The following is a 23,441-nucleotide window of genomic DNA, read 5'->3' as shown; positions in this document are numbered from 1 at the left end:
ACATGTTTCAACCTTACTTGAGGTCATCTTCAGCTTGAGAGTACAAAGAAAACAGACATATACATATAAAACATTAATCTTTCACTTTTTTTATTCACACCCCAAAACCACAATTCCCTGGTTTAGAAATGCCAAAGAACACCTGCAAATGCTACATATCTCAGCTGAAGGCACCCTTAACAGAGATCGCTTCCGCATGAAAGTATTGACGAACGGGCTAAACCGAGACGAGCAACCGAAGAGAAGACATGGTGCCCTTTGGACAGAGGAGCGTAAGCAGGCCCACTCACAAAGAATGAGGGAAATTTGGGCTCCAAAGCAGGCCAAGTTCTGTGTCAAATGCAACAAGACTTAATGTGGTCCTTGATGGCCCCAGTAATACATAAGGAAACTAACAAGATAAAAGATATTCAACAGTTATAATAAAACTTAATATTTAAAATGTTCATCATTCTTCAGTCTTGTTGTAATAAGATGAATGCTTATTTAAACAGAAATAAGTCCAGATTTGAAAAAGCTTAGTTTGGCTGGAAGAGTTCCTTAAAAAATTGGGTGGTCTCTTTTTAATGAAACGTAAATGTTTTCTGTCATTTCAGTTCTAGAACAGAGTGAATATTTTGGCTCCATATTTCTTCATGAAGAGTAAAAATGTTAAGCAGCAATTCACTCTTTCCTACAGCCCCGTGTGTATGTAGTTTAGTTCAGGCTGATGTGCGAAGGTCAACATACTCATCATGAGATGTTGACTGAAAGGCAACTCCTGATCATCCAGAATGTTTAAATTAACATGCTAGTTCATGTTAGTGGTCACTTCAGTGAGTAGGCCTAATCCATGATATGAAAAACACCCCCAAAACATCATGGACCCACCTCCGGCTTGAAACTGACCTTGTACACATACAGGATGAAATGCTTCATTTGGCTTTTGATGTACTTGACAACATGCGTAATTGGAATACAGGCAAAAAAGTGATTCGTCAGACCACATTACGTTCCACCGGTCAGCTTCTGTTCACGTTTGATGATTTCTAGCCCATTGAAGATGTGCAGCTTTATGTGTCTGTGTGAGCTATGGCCTCTTGCAAGATGACCTACTCCCAATGTTCACTGCATGCAGAGTTCCCATCACAATGTTCTCTTGCTAACAGGTTGAGATGACCTTCATTCACTGACTGCTGCAATTTCTGTTGTGTTTGGAAGCAATTTTGATTCAGAAGCCGTGAAACATGTCTCCGGCTCCTCTCAGTCAGGAAGTTTTTAAGGTCACAATTCTGACGTGTTTCATGGCAACGTGTAGTACACTACTGCTTGTAGACATGTTGAACAGTCCTCTAAGAAACACCAACAAATGCAGTAATTTCTCGCACCATATGGCCATGGGCACGGCCCAACACAATTGTCCCTTTTTTGTCACTCTGTCACATCCTTACATTTACCTATGTTGATATCGTTGCTGCCGGGACAAAACCTCCTATGTGAAATATTTTACCTTAGAACTTTGGCCGGTAAGGTTCTGTCATCTAAGGTGCAATATTGTGTGAATATGGGCAAGGCATTCTCGCTCTTCATAATGTATGCGCTGCGGGTCAGTATATCTCCAAAAATATTATCACAGAAGAGGTTTGGTCCCAGCACCGACGATATACACTGTCCGCTCGAAAAATCAATGTCGAACTTATTGCTACTGTCTTATGCACACGCAGAGGCAGTGTGCATGTGGTTTAGCACAGGACTTGTTCGCTGCACCATCTGTACAGCCTTAATGATCCATCTGTGGGTGCACACTAGGGTGACTAATTTTTTGTCTAGTGAACTGGTGTACTTCCATCTCAGTCAAACCCATGCAGTATGTTAATAACTTATGATTTTATTGTAAATAATTTTATGAGCTGTTGAAAGGTTTTAATGAATGTTAAGGGTAACAAATACCTCAAAAGGAGGCCTCTAAACAGCAGTGAAATTCTGAAAGGGTGATATTGCAATGTCATTCTTAATTTATTAAAAAGGGTATTTTAATTGTATTTTATATTGTAAATGGATTTTTTTTAAAGAGGAATTATTGAAGGTTACATTTTTCATTTGAGTTTCACATGCTGTAGCATGAGATGGCACATGCCAAGACTTACTATTATTTACATTTACTCTCGAAGGTTATTTGAATTCACTCTAATGCTGTCCTTTGAATATCATTAATTTATTTCAAATTTTATCAGAGTTACTATTTAAGTTGTTCAATGAGATATTTATCCTGAATGGTAGCAAGTCGTATTTTCCCCACCTCTTAGTTTATTTTGGGAAAGTACTTTGTTTCGCTTTCCATATGTTCGGTTCTGTGGAGAAGGGAGTTTTATTTAAAGGTAAGTGTTCTGTCTAGACTTTTTTCTATTGTGTTTGAATTTAGTTTGTGTCTCCTTCTCCTGCCCACACCAGTCACATCCCACTACCTAACCAACTACATGGGACAGCATAGCCCTGGTTGGTAATGCACATATATATTCTTTTTCATTTTTCTTGTGTGGTGGGGTGCAGCAGTGTTGTTCCAGGAGAAGCTTTTGAGGAGACCAATGAGTAATGGTAGCAAGGATGAAAGTGTGAAAAATGGAAATAATAAAGGAGACAAAAGAGAAGGCAATAAAAACTGAGTATTAAAAGATAAAAATGTACAGGAGCATTTTTAGGAGATCCTGAAACATGACGTTCCAGACAAGGCATTGGGAAGTGTGGAAGGATAAAGGCCCACATTACTGGGTGAGTTGGCTGTGCGGTTAGGGGTGCGCAGCTGTGAGCTTGCATCCGGGAGATAGTGGGTTCGAGCCCCACTGTCGACAGCCCTGCAGATGGTTTTCCATGGTTTCCCATTTTCACACCAGGCAAATGCCGGGACTGTACCTTAATTATGGTCATGGCCGCTTCCTTCCCAATCCTGGGCCTTTCCTATCACATCATCACCATAAGACCTATCTGTGTCGGTGAGACGTAAAACAAGTTGTAAATAAAAGTCCACATTTTAAAACAGCATTTATAAGCTGTGCAGAGAACATGCATGGCAGAACATCTGCAAGAGTGAAAGAAAAGGATACACCATGAGGGGGTAAAAAGGTGAAGGAAGCAGTGGAAGAAAAGAAGATTTTTAAAACATATTTACAATCTGCTTTACGTTGCACTGAAACATATAGGTATTATGGCAATGGTGAGATAGCAAATGACTAGGAGTGAGAAGGAAGTATCTGTGGCCTTAAGTCTTGTGTGATCAGTTCCGCTGTCAATTGCAAGGCAAGAGATGGCAGCAGAGCTGCCGCTCGCCAGCCGCTGTATGTGTGTTAGTGACTTTCACAACCCTTTCCTTACCCCCTACTGCTCCTCCTCATCACACAATGCCTGTCCCTCTATCTCTGTCTGCATTGTCTTGCTTCTGAGTCACACACTATCCCTGCTTTCCGAGCAGTATGACCAATTTGTGGGCTAGGCACTCTCTCACCATCCTACCCAATGAAAAAGAGGTCGGCGTGTAATATGATACATATATAAAATAAGAGTTTTGTCTGTACATTGCTCAGAAATAAAAAAGTATGGTATTTCTATATCAGTCATGCCCACAGTAACAAGGAAATGCACTTTTTAATTTCCCTTAATTTCTGTATGTATGTATGTATGTATGTATGTATGTACGTATGTTTGTATGCACATGCATCATGAGAAAACGGCTGAAGGGAATTTTATGAAAATTGGAATGTAAAGTTGGGGAATAAGTCACTACAATCTATGCCATAAATAATTTTATTCACACTGAGTGAAATGGTAGTTTAGAGGAAAGTCTACAATTTAATTGTACTTCTGCAACTCTTGTATGTATGTATGTTTAGTCCTCAGCCAGAAGGCTGGTTGGATCCTCAACAGCTCCACCATCAGCTGTCATAGATGGCCTAGGCATCACTGAAGAGGCGTACTAGGGAAATGAGGAGTGAGGTAGTTTCCCGTTGCTTTCCTCACCAAGCCAGAAGTTGCTATTACATATCAGTCTGCCAAGCCCACTCAAATGCATGCACCAACTGACCCTATGAGCAATATCTTCACACCATTCATAGCAGGGACTGGCTGCAGAAGGAATGGCATTACTAGCATCACTCATACCTCAGTCACCTTCATTTTGTCAAAGCCAAGGATAAAGCTGAGACAGATCAATGAAAGTAACAAAATTGCTCTAGCCCATACCAGGAGACATAGTGCACTGTAAACACTAGGTCCCGCCAGCAAAGGCATATGTTATGTAAATGAAAATACTCTGTAATCTATTCTTATACCTTTGCAACTTTCTTGTTATGTAAATACAGTCAGAAATAATTCTCTGTAATCCTCATATTGATGATGTATATATTTTATATATTGTATGTGTTTATATGCTCAACCATTTACTAATAATCTTATATACACAAACTATATTTTGATGTGTAAGTACCTGCCAGTATGTAATATCCTGTATAATTCCTATGTATGAGCCTGCCCAGGCTCGTTGGAATTAATTGAAATAAATGAATGAAGGAATGAATGAATGAATTCTCAAAAATTTATGTTATTAGTGGTCATATCGATAAATACTACATAACTAAAGTTATATAGAATTAAATTTCCAATCATTTATGTCTTACAGATTTTTACACCAGCTATGATAGCAGAGATATTCATAAATTTGGAGTTTTGTTGCTAAGTCTATATCAACGCCGAGCCACGGAAAAAATGGGTAAACAGAAATTAATGAAAATCGGTATGTAAAGTTGGGAAATAAGGAAATACAGTCTTCACTATAAATAATTTTATCTACCCTGGTTGAAATGGTAGTTTAGGGGAAGGCACCTAAAATTTAATTTTTAATTGCCTATGTTATTGGTCCAAAAGAACTACAAAACATAAGTCATAGAGAATATGATTTCCAATCAGTTATAATTTATTCTGTTTTACCATTCTGACTATGATAAGATTGGTGGTGGTGGTGAATAGTGTTTTAAGAGGAAGTACAACTAGGCAAGCATCCCCTATATAACACTAATCAGAGAAAAAAATGGAAGGGGTCCGACACATCGAAAGAAAGGACGACTCACTTTACATTAGATGCCTTAATATCATAGAGTTGGAAGAAAACTAAATGTGAAGGCCTATAAAATAGAAAGCTCATAAAATTGATCAACAATAACATTGACCATTGTTTGTTGTGATGTGCTTTGTGTCTTGTACTGCCACTCATCTCCGATAGATGGGATTACTGCTGCGTACCGAGGTTAACAGCCCACCTGAATATTGCCAGGAAGTCACTGGGGAGTTAGATAACTCTCTTCTTTAGCATGCCATTCCTCTGGTTCATAAATTTGCTGATAACTACTGGTATGTAACACACTGTTTCATCATAGTATTCCAGCTATTTGATCCCTACTCTGAGGCACTGATTGAAATGAACAGTGTGCACACTTAACTGCAAGGGAGTGTTCACGGTTGACTGTGGCCTGGTCATTCCTGCTTTGGAACTTTAGACTGTTAGATCGGCAGTGTATTACTGTTCGTTAAAAGTGAGATAATGTGCATTTGTTATTTGATCAAATATTTTGTATGACAGCATTGCTTTTAATCGCAACCTTCCTACTGAAGTCATTGTAATGACCTATGTTGACTTCAGTTGGGAAAACCACAAAGACAGTCTTTCTGAGGATGTAATAAGGCAGGTGGAGAGTGAGTATCTGACATTATAATGAAAAATGCACTACTCAGTTCTGACTGGTAGTAGAGAAGTGGGCCTACCATCATAATGAAAACTTCCCAACTTGAGTGCAACTGACAGTAGGCAAAAGGGCCTGCCATTACACTGAAAATTCTCTAACCCAGTCTTTACGTGACTCCCATTGTGTTTCTGGGGTAACGTTAAGAGCTATGCAATTTTATACAGTCTTACTCACAACGTGTACACCACTTAACCTAGAATTCTGTATACAGTGTAGAATTTCACAGTGAAGCATGGGTAAATCAGCTAGTTATACAGTATTATATTATGATTTTGAAGATTACAACTCTAATAAAATTCTATTGATCATAAACATTCTTTTATTCTGTGATTATAACTTACAGAATTCTATAAGGTATAAATCATTTTTAGTCCGCCTCTGTGTTGTGGTTAGTGTGATTAGCTGCCACCCTCGGAGGCAAAGGTTTGATTCCCGACTCTGCCACAAAATTTGAAAAGTGGTACAAGGGCTAGAACAGGGTCCATTCAGCCTCGGAAGGTCAACTGAGTAAAGGGGGTTTGATTCCTTCCTCAGCCATCCTTGAAGTGGTTTCTGTGGTTTCCCCACTTCTCCTCCAGGCAAATGCTGGGATGGTACTTAATTTAAGGCCCATCCCTTCCAATCTTCCCATCCCCAACAAGACCCCTGTTCAGCATAGCAGGTGAGGCTGCTTGGGCAAGGTACTGGTCCCCCTCCCAAATTGTATCTGCCCTGAGCCAAAGTCTCAGGCTCCAGGACACTGCCCTTGAGGCGGTAGAGGTGGGATTTCTAGCTGAGTCTGAAGGAAAAACCAACTCTGGAGGGTAAACCGATTAAGAAAGAAAGAAAAATAATTTTTAACATACTGTAACGAAACACACACTCACACAATCAATCACTACTAATCTGCATTTAGGACAGTCGCCCAGGTGGCAGATCCCCTATCTGTTGTTTTCCTAGCCTTTTCTTAAATGTTATTATGAGCAAATATTTTCCTGAAAAATTATTTCATTACTAAGCAATTCCATATGTGACTGACATTCGCAATACACTTCAGCAAGAAAATGTCTATATAAACGATGTAGTGGGGTTAAGTTGAAAATTCTAATAATACGATAGGATAAAGGAGTACTGGGCAATTTTAATGATATATATAAAACATTACTTAAAAATAAAAATCGTACTAAATACTTCGTTCCAAAGTTTCCATGACTGACTGACATAAATGTTAACGCTCTGTTCGTGTGAACATGTTTCTTTGCATATTTCTCTAAAGTTTATTTTGAATACTGTTTTCGAAACTCAATTTAAAGGGATGTTATAGGTATAAATGTGATGTGTGACTGACTAACTTCATTATGTGGCTGACTGACATCTCTGAAATTATACATTTCATACTGAGTTAGTTTACTGACTATACTGTGTAATTCTGTATTCACATTGTATGAGAGTAAAATAATTGTACAAGCATAGGTTTATTGCATAAAATGTGATCAAAACACTGTCAATATTATAAATGCAGTTTCCTCACTTTAAATAATAAAAACAAAAATATCACGAATCATATGCCTTCTCAATGTCAAGGAAAACCATGAACAGATCTTTGCCTTTTCCCCAGTAATTTTCTATTAACATATGGACACTGAAGATTAGGTCTGTTGCTGACCTGTTAGGCCTGAAGCCATACTGTTCCTCTTCAAACTGTGGCTCTACGATGACTCGCAATCTGCTCTCTAAGATTTTCTCAAGAATCTTAAGCCCACGAGAAAGGAGTGTTGGAGCATTTTCAGCAATTTCCTTTCTTAAACAGGGGGATAATGATTTATGAATTATGAATAAAAAACATAAAATAATATTTTTAATATCAACACATAATGCAGCTGACATTGACAATCAGGTGAGCATAGTGCCGTGTTTTATTTGAAGTTTGTTATTTACATCATAACCTTCTTCACTACCTATGCATGTTGATGGACCACATAACGCAACATCCGGGCACATGTCACTCACGCTGGTGCAAGGAACACTGCCTTAGTGCAATCTTTCAATGTATCACTTTATTGTCCGACAGTTTTTGTTTTAATTGCGAAACTTGTGACTCCTTCTCACTTATTGTTCACACAAAAAATGTGCATATTCTATCAAATATTCTCCCACTACTTCTACATAATGAAATTTATGTGTGGCCGGAATAGCTGAAATATGAAATCATTCAAGACATCTCTTTACCTCTTCTATTTCAAACTGTTGTACCTCTTGAACAGTAGTTTTGCTTGATCTTATTGTTCAAAACGTTTACAAAATCTTCTGCACTCTGTACCTTCTTTCCAGATTTCACAATGACCCCTGCTATTCATTTCATTTGATCTCCAATTGCACATACTGCCCTTTTTCCATGGTATGATTCGAAAAAGTTCCATTGAATTTTAAATCAAAATACAGCAGAAAGTAACGTCAAATTGCTCAGGGTATATTTTTGCTTAAAATGGCTCACTGTTCCATCAGAAAAAATTTTACTACTTCAAGGTTTGGGACAATCTCCAACACTTCTGAAAATAATGTTCTTAGGAAAATATCGACAGCATATTTGTCATGTGCTGTATAATATGACACGAGAGCATATGACTTCTTCTGAACTTCGCTCTTACCCTCTCTTCTAAGCAACTGATTGGACTGTGAGGAGGTGTGCATAGTATTGCATGCACAAAGTCAGTCAGACATGGTGCTGTAGTGGAAAACTGATTCACTGTAGAAGAAAATGTTCAAATATGATTTTGTTCATGTTGTTGAGCTGACATAGGATCCCGAAGAAAATTTTATTCCATCTGTTATTGTGCTGTGCAGATGACTTGTATGTTTTTCGTGACTGACTGACCTCAATCTGCCCTAAACAAACAGTGTCCTTTCAAACTAGTTAGAGAATTAGGGAAATTATACTTCATAAAAATGTACATACAGGAAAGATCACATTTTGACATATAAAAGATGAGCTTGAAAAAAAAACAAAATTACTTGTAAATATCAAAGTATGGAAAATGCACGTTATTTGGTGTATTGCTCAGTGTGCTCAATGTCACAAGATTTGAAGTAAGATACAGGCTTTTGCAACATGTTTTTCCAATGCTTCCTTCTGTAATAAGAAAATTTAAACTATATATAATCATAATTCTTGAACAAAGATAAAGTAATATCAGTTTGGCAATCTATGCTTTGGTATGATATTTTCGTGGAATCATTCTACTTCATTTACATTTCATATTGTATTATATAAAAAAAAACCTTTCAGTATTAACCATCTCAGAAATATCACATCAATTTTGATGAGTTTTACTGACCTACACCTTCTTCTCCTTCTTTCTCACCATATTACCATATTATACCACTCATGCAGGGTTGACATTTTCCTCGGTTTCACACATCATCTTCTAAACAACTTAAGTATGAATATCACCCGACCATAATAGCTAAACTTAAGTAGATTTTTATTTTTTTTTGCCCTGTTTGATGGTGCCTGATCTCTTCCTCTTTAGCGGGTGAGTTGGCCATGTGGTTAGGAGCATGCAGCTGTGAGCTTGCATCCAGGAGATAGTGGGTTTGAACCCCACTGTCAGCAGCCTTGAATATGGTTTTCCGTGGTTTCCCATTTTCACACCACACAAATGCTGAGGCTGTACCTTAATCGAGGCCACGGCCACTTCCTTCCCACTCCTAGCCCTTTCCTATCCCATCGTCGCTAAGCTAAAAGGGTGCACAGATGACAATTTTTTCTTTGACTTCCTTCACTGAAATCATTACGGCGAAGAGACGAAGCAGATCCAGTCAAGGCCAAAACACGCCCATTTGCTGGAAAGGTGCTTGTAACCGTTTTCTGGGACTCCATTGGCATTTTCTTCACCAACAAAGGACAATTAATGCAGCCTATTATGTACTGTCACCTTTTGGATGAAAAAAAAGCTGTGTATCACAACAAGTGATGCCAGCAACTGATCCAAAACGTCATTCTTCACCGTGACAATGCAAGACCACATACTGTCGCTTTAACGCGAGAAAACTGGAGAAAATTCACTGAACACCCCTGGAACACTCTCCGTACAGTTCAGATTTATCGCCCTGTGACTACCATTTATTTGGACCATTCAAACAAGATCCAGGAGGACAGTGGTTCGATGATGATGATGATGCAAGTGTAGAGGAGTTTGTGTGCAACTGGCTCTGCACACATCCCTCTTCTTGCTATCAAGACGGCATCAAAAACTTACCAATGCGGCAGAGAAAATGTTTATCGAAGGCAGGACACTATGTAGAAAATTGATCTCTATATGTGTATTCTTTTTTGGTTGATGCAATAAATTTAAAAAAGTAATTCCTGTTGATATTTGATCTGCCCACGTACGACAATAATAAAGGTTGTCTACCAGTTTCTGTTTGCAGTTCACCATCAGTCCATGTTTCATGATGACTATCAGTAAGTCTTAGGATCAGACTCTGAAAGTTGCAGGACTTGACTACCGGTCGCGCTGCTTTTCAGATGGCCAACTGTATGTCGCATGCTTCCGTATTAGTAGCAGTAAATCACTCTTCATTTGTGTTCACAGTAACAGAACAATGAATGTGGTGTACAAAGAAGCATTAAACTGAATGAATGGCTTCAAGTATCTCAAATATATAATTGGCCTCACATGTAAGTGCCTAAAATTCAGTATGCCAGCAATGAAAAAGTTATGTATGCTTTGTGTGTATCAATCTCTTATGTTAGATTGTTTCGAGCAGTGAAATGGGTTATAACCATGTTGTATTTAGCCTCTACAGTACACAACACAAAATTAACATTCTGTTTTCAAACATTCTGCTTACTGTAACTGTACCTTCATTCTGACAAACCTGTCAAGACAGGTGAGTACAGCTAGTTATAATATAAAGTATAAAAACTAAACTTACTTTTAATTTTACTTATTAAACAGACATGCAGATAAATGTAAGTTCTGAACCTACAAAAGGATAAGAACAAAGGTATTTAAAGTTCTGAAACATTCTTTTGTCTCTCCTGTAAATCTTGTTACAGTACCGGTGCTTCTGACTTATGACTTTTTTAAAGATAGGTGACAAAATATACAACTTTCCATCACTGAACAATGAAAAACCCCAGTATGTGACATGTCAGGATGAAGATTATTTCATGATGTTCCAATAACAAAAAATCAAGGAAAGGTGAGACACTACAGACCAATAAACAAATGAAAGTGAAGTTCAGTCAGCAATTAGTTGCAAGGCTAATGTGTTTTCACTTACGGCCAGCTAGTGATGAGTTGCTTACAAAGTGTTTGAGGAGGAATAGTTTCAGTACTGAAACTGGGAAATCAACAAGGGAATTATGAAAATCATAAATTATGAGGAGGAATACTCAGAACCAAAATAAGAATTTGCATTCCTTGCATGTGCCAAAAATGTGTAAAACTAATCTTTGTATCAAAACCAAGAGTTGATATGGCAGTTGGAAATGCTGTTGGCAAATTTAGTAAAGATAAGGTCTTTCATAAATCAGAAACTAGAGTGCAATTTGTTTCCATATTTTGGGATATAATTATCTTCACTTATTTTAATGAACTCTAAAAACATGGTGAAAATTTCTTAACACCTATATATCAGTTCAGTATTACCTGAAGTCTAATATAAGAAATTTTTGTCACATTCATAGGATCTTGATTCATTCTGTTAACAAGGTATTTCCTGCCAAATTTCATTTATATTCATTATGGATACTTTCAGCCATCTTAATGAAGAAGTTTATGGATACAACATTGTTGGGACAGACAATCAACTAATCCCTGTGAGCATTACTTTGTTATAATCACTCACTTATTGATGACTAACTAACTCATTGTCATGGTGGTTTTAATATATATATATATCCATTACTATGCCCAATTCATATATTTAAATAATTGTTCTATAACAACTTTCCTTATATCTATTACCAGCTTTCCTTATGTCTATTACCAGAAGTCAAAGTTAGTACAGAGAATCTCAATAGATATTTCCAATTGCCTGTCAAGTCATCTCTAGACTGGATAAAAATGTATAAGAATATATAATATATATATAAGAATCAGAATGAGATTAATTAATTTCTTTTACCTTTACTGTAGGAGATGCTATCAAAGATTTGACGAATTTGATTTGGATGGTTTACTGGCACTGATATCGGGTGGGAAGATTCTAGGGCATCTGTTCGAAGCACCTGTTGAACTGTTTTCTGGATGAACCGCTGATCTTCTCTCCAAGAAGGCTCAATCTAATGAGAAATAAATGGGAGTAGCTATTATGAACAAAAATGATGTTAAGAACCAAATTGAAATATTACTATGTCAACTCTGAAATACAAAATATGTAATGGAAAGGGAACAATCAAAATTTCCCCTGTAACCTATCATAATGCTCACCCTATGAACAGGAAAGAAAGGAAGGAAAGCTGGGAAGGACTTACACAGGAGTTAGAAGAGGATGTGCATAGCAGTAAAATGATGTTATACTTGATGAAACTTGTAAGAAGGAAAAGAAAAGAAAGTGTCCATACAAAGCAGGTGAAAGAGAAAAAAGGAAAGATAATAACACAAACAGAGGAAATAAGTAAAAGATGGAAGAATTCCAGTACTTTGATGAACTCCTGAATGTGAAAAAGGGAGGGTTTTTGCTAGTTGCTTTATGTCGCACCGACACAGGTAGGTCTTAGGGCGATGATGGGACAGGAAAGGCCTAGGAATGTGAAGAAAGCGGCCACGGCCTTAATTAAGGTACAGCCCCAGCATTTGCCTGGTGTGAAAATGCAGGATGCAGGGCTGAAAAGGATTCAACAGGGAAATGCATTCTTCCAAAGTGTGAGACACCTGGTGTAGAGGAAGAAAGTTCTAATGAAGTGTAAAGAAGTGATGTATGAGAAGTGCTACTGCCCAATATTGACATATGAGGAAGAGACCCGGACACTGATAAGAAGACAGGAGAATAAAATCCAGGCCAGTGAAATGAAATGTTCAAGAAGTGTGGTAAGAAAGGCAAGAAGGGATAGAGTAAGAAATGAGGACATCAGAATTTGGAGAAGAAAAACTTTATGAGAGAATGAAGAGGGATTAACTTAGGTGGTTTAGACATACAGTGAAACCTCATTAGTGCGATCCTCATTAACACATTTTCCTGCTTAGCACATCATAAATTTGAACTCCCCATTCTCATTGTATGAAATCTATATAAAAATACCTCATTTATCGCGGCATTAATTTTCACTATTACCACTTAGTATGATCACATTTTTCCTAGCCCTGAAAATATTATTTGTCATTCCTTGTGAAGGAATGATTTCCAACTCTGGTAAAAGCTGATGCCATAGTTGCATGATTATTGGAAAAGGCCTTTAAATCCTGAACTTCACAGGATAAGTTGCACCTTTGAGGAGCAAGCCGTTAGTTAGCCTCAGGAATGATCAGTTTTGTTTGCCGGTTAGCAGTGAGATTGCTGAAAAACAGTGAGATCGTTTGTACACGTATTTCGCATTCCATTTAAGAAGTTAGAAATTTATTTTGTGTTCAGTGGTGCAGTGAAGTGTAGCGAATATTTGTCGCATGATACGGTAGTTTATTTCTGTATTACGAACATAATCATGTGCAACTGACTAACGCGGTGAATATTTGTCTAGCAATAGCCTAGTTATGGATATGGAGAAGGATGTTAAATTCCTTACTAATGAACACAAAATTAAAACCTGTCAGAAAGTGGACTGGTGTCCGCATCTTTAAACATGCAGAGGTCGCAAATGTTGAACTCGCACCTTCGAGTTTCGTCTCGATCACTCGAGTTGATCGATGTTTTGTCGACTTCGAAATGGCGGCCAAAGTCCTTCCTCCTGGTCGCACATGGTCGAGTGTAACCTCCAATTCATTGTGAAGAGTGTGACCAGAAAATAATGCTAAATAACCCACTGCTCCAAAATAAAAGGCTTCTAATACCATTTATTTTAGAAAGCGTGTGTTCTGCAATAACACTTCCAATATTTTTATTGGTTCCAGAGCATATGTTTTCATGTGTGTTGTCTGGTATTTATTACACGTTTCATTACACTTGTCACTTTATAAGCCCAAGCGGAAAAGGTTTTCATATTTGTTCTCTCATGTTTTTCACACCTTTCAATACTTTCCTCTCATCTTTAGAAATTGTAGCCGGGCTGAGTGGCTCAGATGGTTAAGGTGCTGGCCTTCTGACCCCAACTTGGCAGGTTCGATCCTGGCTCAGTCCGGTGGTATTTGAAGGTGCTCAAATACGTCAGCCTCGTGTCGGTAGATTTACTGGCACATAAAAGAACTCCTGCAGGATTAAATTCCGGCATCTCGGCGTCTCCGAAAACCGTAAAAGAGTAGTTAGTGGGACGTAAAACAAATAACATTATTATTATTAGAAATTGTAGATATAATTTTCACTGTACCCGTGCTTGCATATCCCTGTTGGATAGTTTTTATTCTCATATTCAGTAGCACATTTTCTCGCTTAACACGTTCTTTTACCTCGTCCCCTGCAGAAACATCTTAACGAGGTTTCACTGCACTAAGAAGATGGACGAGAAAAGGATGTTGAAGTGAATGATGGAGATCCAGGTACAAGGAGAGGACCCAAACTAAGGTGGATGAAAATGATCAAGAATAGTATAATCAGAAGAAACCTGGATTGGAGGGTGGTTGGATATAGGAAGATGGAAAGAGCCATGAGCATCCCAACCTGGTGGGAGCTGGATAAGGGAAATGGATGATGATGATGATGATGATGATGATGATGATAGTGATGATGATGATGATGATGATGATGATGATGATGATCATGATGATGATTCCTTGCTTAGTATATCTACAGTATATTTTTCCTTTGATATCTTTTTACATTCACAAAATACATTATTTTATTTTTGTTGATATTTTCATATTTTATATTTCTGTGAAGAAGATTAAGTATGGCTAAGAAATGCAGGTGAAGAGACTATGGAAGCACAGTAAAAAGCTAGGTCTATCTCAAGTCATGTCTAAGTATGGTAGGTAGATGAGAGGGAAGTGAAGGAAGGGGAGATGATGTGGAAGATACGTGGGATAATGTTTAAAGAGGAAGAAAATTGAGTGCCAAGAAGTCTGGTCAGAGAGAGTGTTCAAGAGATGTATCGATGGGGAATCTGTATGAGTCACTGCTGGTAGAACAGCAGAGGGAAAAAGAAGTATAGGGAGTGTTACAGAGGAGGAGGGACATAAGAGGAAAGAGAAAAGTAGGAAAGGGAAGTGTATAGGATAGTAGAGGATAGGAAGAGAGAAGTGGAACTGTGTCATGAGAGGGAGAAATGGGAGGAAGAAGTAGGTTGTGAAGCTGTCAGGAAAGATGGGGGAGACCAGGAGGGTGAGAAATCTAATGAGGTGACTGGGTTGAGGCTTGGGTCATGAGGGACTCTATTCTTTGGGACATGGGGAAAGTGTGTGGAGGAAGGAAACCTGGTTAGATGTTACCCAGGTATTATGTTAAGAAAAATGCTGAGAAAAATAGAATGGAAGGAGGAGGGTAAGGAGTAGATTGTAGTCTTTTTACATTGGTTTCAACAATGTATGGCAAGCAGGAATAGATACCAACACAGCTAGGAATATGTGGGATCTGGTTATGACAATGCAGGATAAGTTTAAGGGACCAGAGATTGTTATCAGTGGGGATATATGTAGGAGGGATACTGACAATAGGGTGATTGGGGATTTAAATGAGACCATGCAGTGGGTATGTAGGAAACTGGCAGTGAGATGTGTAGATCCTAATGGTTGGGTAGGAAATAGGAACCTGTGCTCAGATGGCCTTCACTTGAACTGCAATGATACATGTAAGGTAAGGGGTTTGTTTAGAAGAGTTATAGGAAGGTACATTCAGGGAAACAGGGAGGACTAGAGAGTGGTGATAGAGTCCAGGGAGCTGGAAATCAAGTAAGGATGACAGAAATTTACTACAGTAGTGTTAATCTGTAGAAGTATTGTACAGATAGGAATAGATTTAAGTAAATTAATAGATTCATGTTTACCAGATATTGTAACACGAGTTGAATCATGGCTAAAAAATAATATTATGGATGTGGAAAATTTCTCCCAGAACTTGAGTATATCATAGAGACAGGATAGGAATAGTAGGAGGTGGGTATTCATACTGGCAAAAGACAAATTTATAAGCTATGAAAAAGTAAAGGATGAAAAACACGAAATTTTAGGTGTAAGGCTTATCTCTAAAGATAAAGGTAATTTTATGTTTTTGGGATGTACAGACCTAGAAGGGGTAACGCTAATGCACAATTATTCAATAAGATAATAACAATGGCGTGTGACCTTCGCGGAGACCTGGCGTAGGTCTTTCAAGTTGATGCTGTATAGACACCTGCACATCTGTGAGGATGAGGCCTTACCTAGAATGAATTCTAATGCTGAAGACGGCACAAACACCTAGTCCCCAGGCCAGAGGAATTAACTAATGAAAGTTAAAATCGCCGACCTGGACGGGAATCATACCTGGGACTCCTCGGACCGAAAGCCAGCATGCTCACCATTTAGCTATGAAGCCAGGCATTTGAAGCTGTGAGGAAAATGACACAAAGTAATGTGATTGTAGCGGGTGATCTAAATTTACCAAATGTTAACCAAGATGGTAATGCAAATGATGGAAAGCATGACCAATAAATGGTAAATGAGCTAATCTGGGAAGGAGAACAAAATCAGAAAGTGATGGTACCAACTACAGGGAAGAATATTTAGGACATGGTGCTGATAGAACTAGAAGAGCTCTATACAAAATATGAAGTGGTAAATGGTATAAGCTTCTTTATTCATAGTTAAACATAAATATAATAGAAAGGAAGATTGTAAAAGTAGGACTGGCAGGCTGAGTGGTTCAGATGGTTGACCCCAACTTGACGGATTCAATATGACTCAGTCCAGTGGTAATTGAAAGTGCTAAAATACATCAACCTTATGTCAGTAAATTTACTGGCATGTAAAAGAACTCCTGCAGGACTAAATTCTGGCACCTTGGCATCTCCATAAACCATAAAGTAGTTGGTGGGATGTAAATCTAAATTAGGCAGTATCATATGGTTGATAAGATAGGAATGAGGGGTGATTATGATTAGTGGAAAATAATAAATAAAGATGTAAACAGCCTATGGGATGAGTTTAAAGCAATTGTTGAGGAGTGTGAAAGTAAGGTGGTAAGGAATGATTAAGACCTACTACATTATAACAGAGAAATAATGATTTTAAAAAAGAGGTATAAGTTAGAAAGAAATAAGAGTTAGAAATGGTTGTGAAAGTAAGGAGAAGTTGAAGAAACTTACTAGAAAAATGCAGAAATTCTCTAAGGCAGAAACAGGTTTCAGGAAGGACATTCCAGGAGTCATTAATGAACAAGGGAAGTGTATCCACGAGAACTAACAGAAGGTAGAAGTATTCAGTCAGCGGACCTCAAATAAATGTTTGACATGCCTCACTCGACTGCCTACATTTAACATCATACGAACACATTATCTATTGTATCCACATCCATTATTGTTGCGAAGGTACTCTTTGTCTTTGGGCAACCTGCAGCTGTTGCAGGAAGATTGTATAATAAATAATGATATAAGGATAATGCCCAGGTACAGAATGTTACTAATAAAGGCAAAGTTTATCTGTGATAATAAAGATATTTACAAAAAGATACAAAATTTGAAAGCCGAAAAGCAGCTGGAATTGTTAAAATTTCTGGGGATATTCTAATGAACGCAAATCTGAAAGTAAATAATAATTCCTGCAAACTGTTTGAGGGTGTATTTTACAGGCTTATCCAACAGTGGACTCACCAAAATTTGAGAATCAACAAAGAAAAATTCTACTATAGATTTCTGATGTGATTAATTTGGTATAAAACTGCATAGTTTACAGTTAACTTTAAACATAATGTGTCATGTTTCATTGGGAACGTACGTATAAATCATCTCATAAATGAGGGTTTCACATTTTTACTTAAGAGTATAATACTTAAGAATTCTTACATGGTTGACTCCTTGATATCCAATATAGGTGGCAAATCCTTCTTTCAGCCATAGATCATTCCACCACATAGGTGTGACTAAGTTTCCAAACCACTGATGAGCCAATTCATGGCCAATTACACTTGCTACTTGTTCCTTATTTGCTAAGGTAGACACATTCTCATCATATAGCATAGCTGTTTCTCTGAAACAATGTATAAAAATATCAAAACTGAAAACAAATTCATACTATTTAGAAAGGGAAATGTTCAAATTATTGAGATTACTGATGACTTAAGTTTTTTCCAATTAGAAATTACTACAAACAGTAACATATATACACTGACTGACAGAGCAAATGCAACACCAAGAAGGAGTGGTCAGAACTTGATGTCAATTGCAGGGTAGACTGACGTCACTGAGGTATGCTCATGATGTGAAATGCGCCGCTGTGCTGCGCACGTAGCGAACGATAAATGGGACACGGCGTTGGCGAATGGCCCATTTCGTACCGTGATTTCTCAGCCGACAGTCATTGTAGAACGTGTTGTCGTGTGCCACAGGACACGGGTATAGCTAAGAATGCCAGGCCGCCGTCAACGGAGGCATTTCCAGCAGACAGACGACTTTACGAGGGGTGTGGTGATCGGGCTGAGAAGGGCAGGTTGGTCGCTTCGTCAAATCGCAGCCGATACCCATAGGGATGTGTTCACGGTGCAGCGCCTGTGGCGAAGATGGTTGGCGCAGGGACATGTGGCACGTGCGAGAGGTCCAGGCGCAGCCCGACTGACGTCAGCACGCGAGGATCGGCGCATCCGCCGCCAAGCGGTGGCAGCCCCGCACGCCACGTCAACCGCCATTCTTCAGCATGTGCAAGACACCCTGGCTGTTCCAATATCGACCAGAACAATTTCCCGTCGATTGGTTGAAGGAGGCCTGCACTCCCGGCGTCCGCTCAGAGAACTACCATTGACTCCACAGCATAGACGTGCACGCCTGGCATGGTGCCGGGTTAGAGAGACTTGGATGAGGGAATGGCGGAACGTCGTGTTCTCCGATGAGTCACGCTTCTGTTCTGTCAGTGATAGTCACCGCAGACGAGTGTGGCGTCGGTGTGGAGAAAGGTCAAATCCGGCAGTAACTGTGGAGCGCCCTACCGCTAGACAACGCGGCATCATGGTTTGGGGCGCTATTGCGTATGATTCCACGTCACCTCTAGTGCGTATTCAAGGCACGTTAAATGCCCACCGCTACGTGCAGCATGTGCTGCGGCCGGTGGCACTCCCGTACCTTCAGGGGCTGCCCAGTGTTCTGTTTCAGCAGGATAATGCCCGCCCACACACTGCTCGCATCTCCCAACAGGCTCTACGAGGTGTACAGATGCTTCCGTGGCCAGCGTACTCTCCGGATCTCTCACCAATCGAACACGTGTGGGATCTCATTGGACGCCGTTTGCAAACTCTGCCCCAGCCTCGTACGGACGACCAACTGTGGCAAATGGTTGACAGAGAATGGAGAACCATCCCTCAGGACACCATCCGCACTCTTATTGACTCTGTACCTCGACGTGTTTCTGCGTGCATCGCCGCTCGCGGTGGTCCTACATCCTACTGAGTCGATGCCATGCGCATTGTGTAACCTGCATATCGGTTTGAAATAAACATCAATTATTCGTCCCTGCCGTCTCTGTTTTTTCCCCAACTTTCATCCCTTTCGAACCACTCCTTCTTGGTGTTGCATTTGCTCTGTCAGTCATTGTACATACAATTTCTGACCCATTCTGAGTATTTAATACAATTTTATTGTTTGAAGTAATGCATTTTTAAGCATCAAATGTAGTAAATGTGCATGTTCATGTATTTGTGTGTATGTGTGTGACATTATTGAACTTATTCAAAAGAAGTTAACAGAAATGGGGAATTCTAACTCCTAGGCTTTGATGTCAATGCATAAAGCAGCTATAATTATTAAGGTTTACTTCATCTTACAGGTAGTTCTGCTGTCTTGCATAGTGTCCTGTACAATACATTAATCTCTAAGAGTTATTTACTGTTTCATGATAACCTCCATTTTGTACATTTATACTTACTGCTATTATATAGAAGGGGAGATATAAACTTATAAGAAAGACACTTTTTATAGGTTATTGTCTGCAAATTTTGGAAGGTATTTTCAGTAGTTATGGCTGGGTAACCATTCATTATTCACATGTAGGCTATGTTACTGTTGTATAATCCTAATTAACTCTGGGTAATCATTCTCAAAACTCTAGTAGGTCTACCATATTCCCATTTACCCATGAAATATGGTAACTTACCTATTTTGTTTAAAGTGTAAGTTATCCTTATAATAAACAGGCTCTTCTCAATGAGTTTACCTGCAAACGTTGTGCATGGGGAACAGCAAGTAAAAATATTATCAAACAAACTAAAAAGGTTATCCATGGATTATCACACCTGACACAAAATAAGGAATAATACAAAATATTCAGGATGGTACTGTACCAATAACTCAAATATAAAGGAATCAATATGTATTTACAAGGGGCTGCCTAGCCAAAGCAGTAAAGACATGCTCAGTTAACGCAGAAGGACAAGGGTTTGCTTCCCTGTCAAGAAATCTGGCCCTGAGGTTCATTCAGCCTACACCAAAAATGAGTACCAGGTTAATTCCTGAGAGCAAAGGTGGCCGGGCGAAGAGCTAACTACTCTACCCACTAAGTGCCGAGGTTATAGATAGTGGAAGCATTTAATATTCACCCCTCCCAGGGCCTTCATAGCCTGTACGGAGTTGACTTTGCTTTTGCATTTATTATGGAATCATATATATATATATATATATATATATATATATATTCCTTTTTGTGGAGTTACACATTTTAATTATTTATTTATTATCACTGTGACATACAGCCAACTCTGTGGTGTAGGGGTAGCATACCCACCTCTCATCTGGATGCCCTGCGTTTGATTCTGAGCCAGGTCAGGGATTTTTACATGGATATGAGGGGCTGATTTGAGGTCCAATCATTCTACATGATTAAAATTGAGGAGCTATCTGATGGTGACATAACAGCCCTGGTCTAACTGCTGAAAGGATTTGTCATGCTGAGCACACATCATCTCATAATCTGTAGGCCTTCGGGCTGAACAGTGGTCACTTGGTAGGCCAAAGTCCCTTTGGGGCCAATAGTGCCAAGGGATATTAATAACAATAATAAAAAATTATTGTGACATACTTCATCATCATTATCATCCAGTGGCATACGATGAACATATTCATTACCACAGCTGCAAAAATGCTTTTTAAAATATAAACAATTGTAGCCCCACTACACTCTCTAAATTCAACATTACCATTTTATAAGGCTGTGTTTTTCGTGGAAAGGTCTACCTGAGAAAGATCTTTCAAGAATATTTTCAACCACACGCTTGCACATACTTTCAAATTGGTATCCACGGCAGTGACAACACCATCAACAACATCATAACTTAATCTATAGCAGATTTTAAACAATGTACTTACAGTTTCATCCGGTGATGCGTCATAATAGTACAGTCATGGTTTTCACAAAAATACACTGGGACTAAATATTTGCTTTTTAGTTAAAAAGCCTAATCTAAACTAATCAGCAAAATTTAACTAGTATTTTACCGTTGCTGAAGTTTTATAGTTTCACTCGCATACTGACTGTACGTGCATCAACGACAAACAAGGGAAAATATTTGTCAAGACTTATAACACACATTATATTGATGAAGAATGCCACAGAACTCGTGAAACCTTCACCTATAATCCAGGAGCAACACTACAAAAATTCACAATATACCACCATCACAGACAACCAAATACAAAATTCTTTTACTTTGCGCTTAACTCGGTGTTCATGCTGGGCAACCTAAATATTTTTCTGCGGCTATCGGAACACATATTCTACACGTGCCATCAATGAATTGCTTGAAAAAACTGTATACATGCCGAAATCCAAAACTATAATATATTATTGTTTTTACAATTTGCTTTACGTCACACCGACACAGATAGATCTTATGGCGACAATGGGACAGGAATGGGCTAGGAGTGGGAAGGAAGTAGCCATGGCCTTAATTAAGGTACACACCGGGCGAGTTGGCCGTGCGCGTAGAGGCGTGCGGCTGTGAGCTTGCATCCGGGAGATAGTAGGTTCGAATCCCACTATCGGCAGCCCTGAAAATGGTTTTCCGTGGTTTCCCATTTTCACACCAGGCAAATGCTGGGGCTGTACCTTAATTAAGGCCACGGCCGCTTCCTTCCAACTCCTAGGCCTTTCCCATCCCATCGTTGCCATAAGATCTATCTGTGTCAGTGCAACGTAAAGCCCCTAGCAAAAAAAAAAAATTAAGGTACAGCCCCAGCATTTGCCTGGTATGAAAATGGGAAACCATGGAAAACCATCTTCAGGGCTGCCGACATTGGGGTTCGAACCCACTTTCTCCTGAATACTGGATACTGGCCGCACTAAAGCGACTGCAGCTATCGAGCTCGGTAAAATATATTCTTCTGTATTACAATTGATTTCTTATACTGGATCTATTTTTATTAGCAAGACGATGTGCAAGTGGCTATACTGTTAAGATGTTGATATTTTTCTTGCAGTCTCTAGCATGTGGTGCTGAAGTCAAGTATTAAAACTAACATTACCTACCCTAAGCTAGCTGGCCTGTCGCTGTAAATTGCTGTCGGGGTGGGCCTACAGCTCTGCCCCGCTCCCAGGACAAGGAAGCTTCATGTGTATGCGTCACCCAAGCGACCTTAAATTTCGCTGGGGTAGCTATCTTTTGCGCCGGCAAGGAAACCCAGCTCGCTGGAGAAGCTGAACTGTGGTAGTGCAAACAGATTGTGGAGACAGCTATACTTGGCTTGGCTTAGATGTGCACAATTTTTTAAACATTATAAAAAGCATTCTAAGGAATAATTAGAAAATGTTAATACAAAGTTCTTTACCCCAGTGCATGCCACTGTCATCATCATCATCATCATCATGCTAGACAAATTACTTTACTTTCATCAGCTCAGAGACTGGTTGGATCCTCAAATAATGCCACCAGAGGTTATGCTGTTATAAGGAAATCACAGAAACCAATGGTGATGCCAATATAAGCTGTACTAGGCAAGTTGAGGAGTGAGGTAGTTTGCCATTGTTTTCCTCATTGGGCCTAAAACTGCTATTACAGCACAACTGGCCCAAGAGAACCAGCAGCACCTTTCATAACATCCAGATGCTCTAGTTGAGTTCTGAATGTCATTATTCATCCCTACTCAGACCTCAGCAGCTACCAGACAAACTAACAGTCACCTGGGTGACTGCCCTAAGTGCCGATCAGGATTGATTGATTGATTGATTGATTGATTGATTTATTTATTTAATTTAATTAATTAATTAATTAATTAATTAATTAATTAATTTATTTATTTTCTGAGCTGTCAGTGGAATGACATTAGTACATGAATGTACTTGAGTGGAGCTTTTAAATGTAGGAAAGATTATATGAAGATAAAGTTGGAATACAAGAAGACAGATTTGGACAAATATTCATTTACAGGAAGAGGAATTAGGGAATTTAATAATTTATCACGGGAAATGTTTGATAAATTTCCAA

At 38.9% G+C, this 23,441-nt stretch overlaps 1 protein-coding gene across 2 annotated transcripts in view; it reads right to left on the bottom strand.

Moving 5' to 3' along the window:
- Positions 1-23,441, bottom strand: part of LOC136884362 (aminopeptidase N) — a 386,248-nt gene that overhangs the window by 210,906 nt on the left and 151,901 nt on the right. For both annotated transcript variants that reach the window (XM_067156506.2, XM_067156496.2), the window contains exons 6-7: positions 17,824-18,007; positions 11,883-12,039 (exon numbers count right to left, since the gene is read on the bottom strand). In XM_067156506.2, the coding sequence (XP_067012607.2) occupies positions 11,883-12,039; positions 17,824-18,007 (341 nt within the window). The remainder of the gene's footprint in view (positions 1-11,882; positions 12,040-17,823; positions 18,008-23,441) is intronic.

Source organism: Anabrus simplex, chromosome 1 (genome assembly GCF_040414725.1).
Source record: "Anabrus simplex isolate iqAnaSimp1 chromosome 1, ASM4041472v1, whole genome shotgun sequence".
In the NCBI taxonomy this organism is placed as follows: Eukaryota; Metazoa; Arthropoda; class Insecta; order Orthoptera; family Tettigoniidae; genus Anabrus; species Anabrus simplex.
The sequence above is the reverse complement of the archived record's forward strand: the minus strand, read 5'-3'. Positions and strand labels throughout refer to the sequence as shown.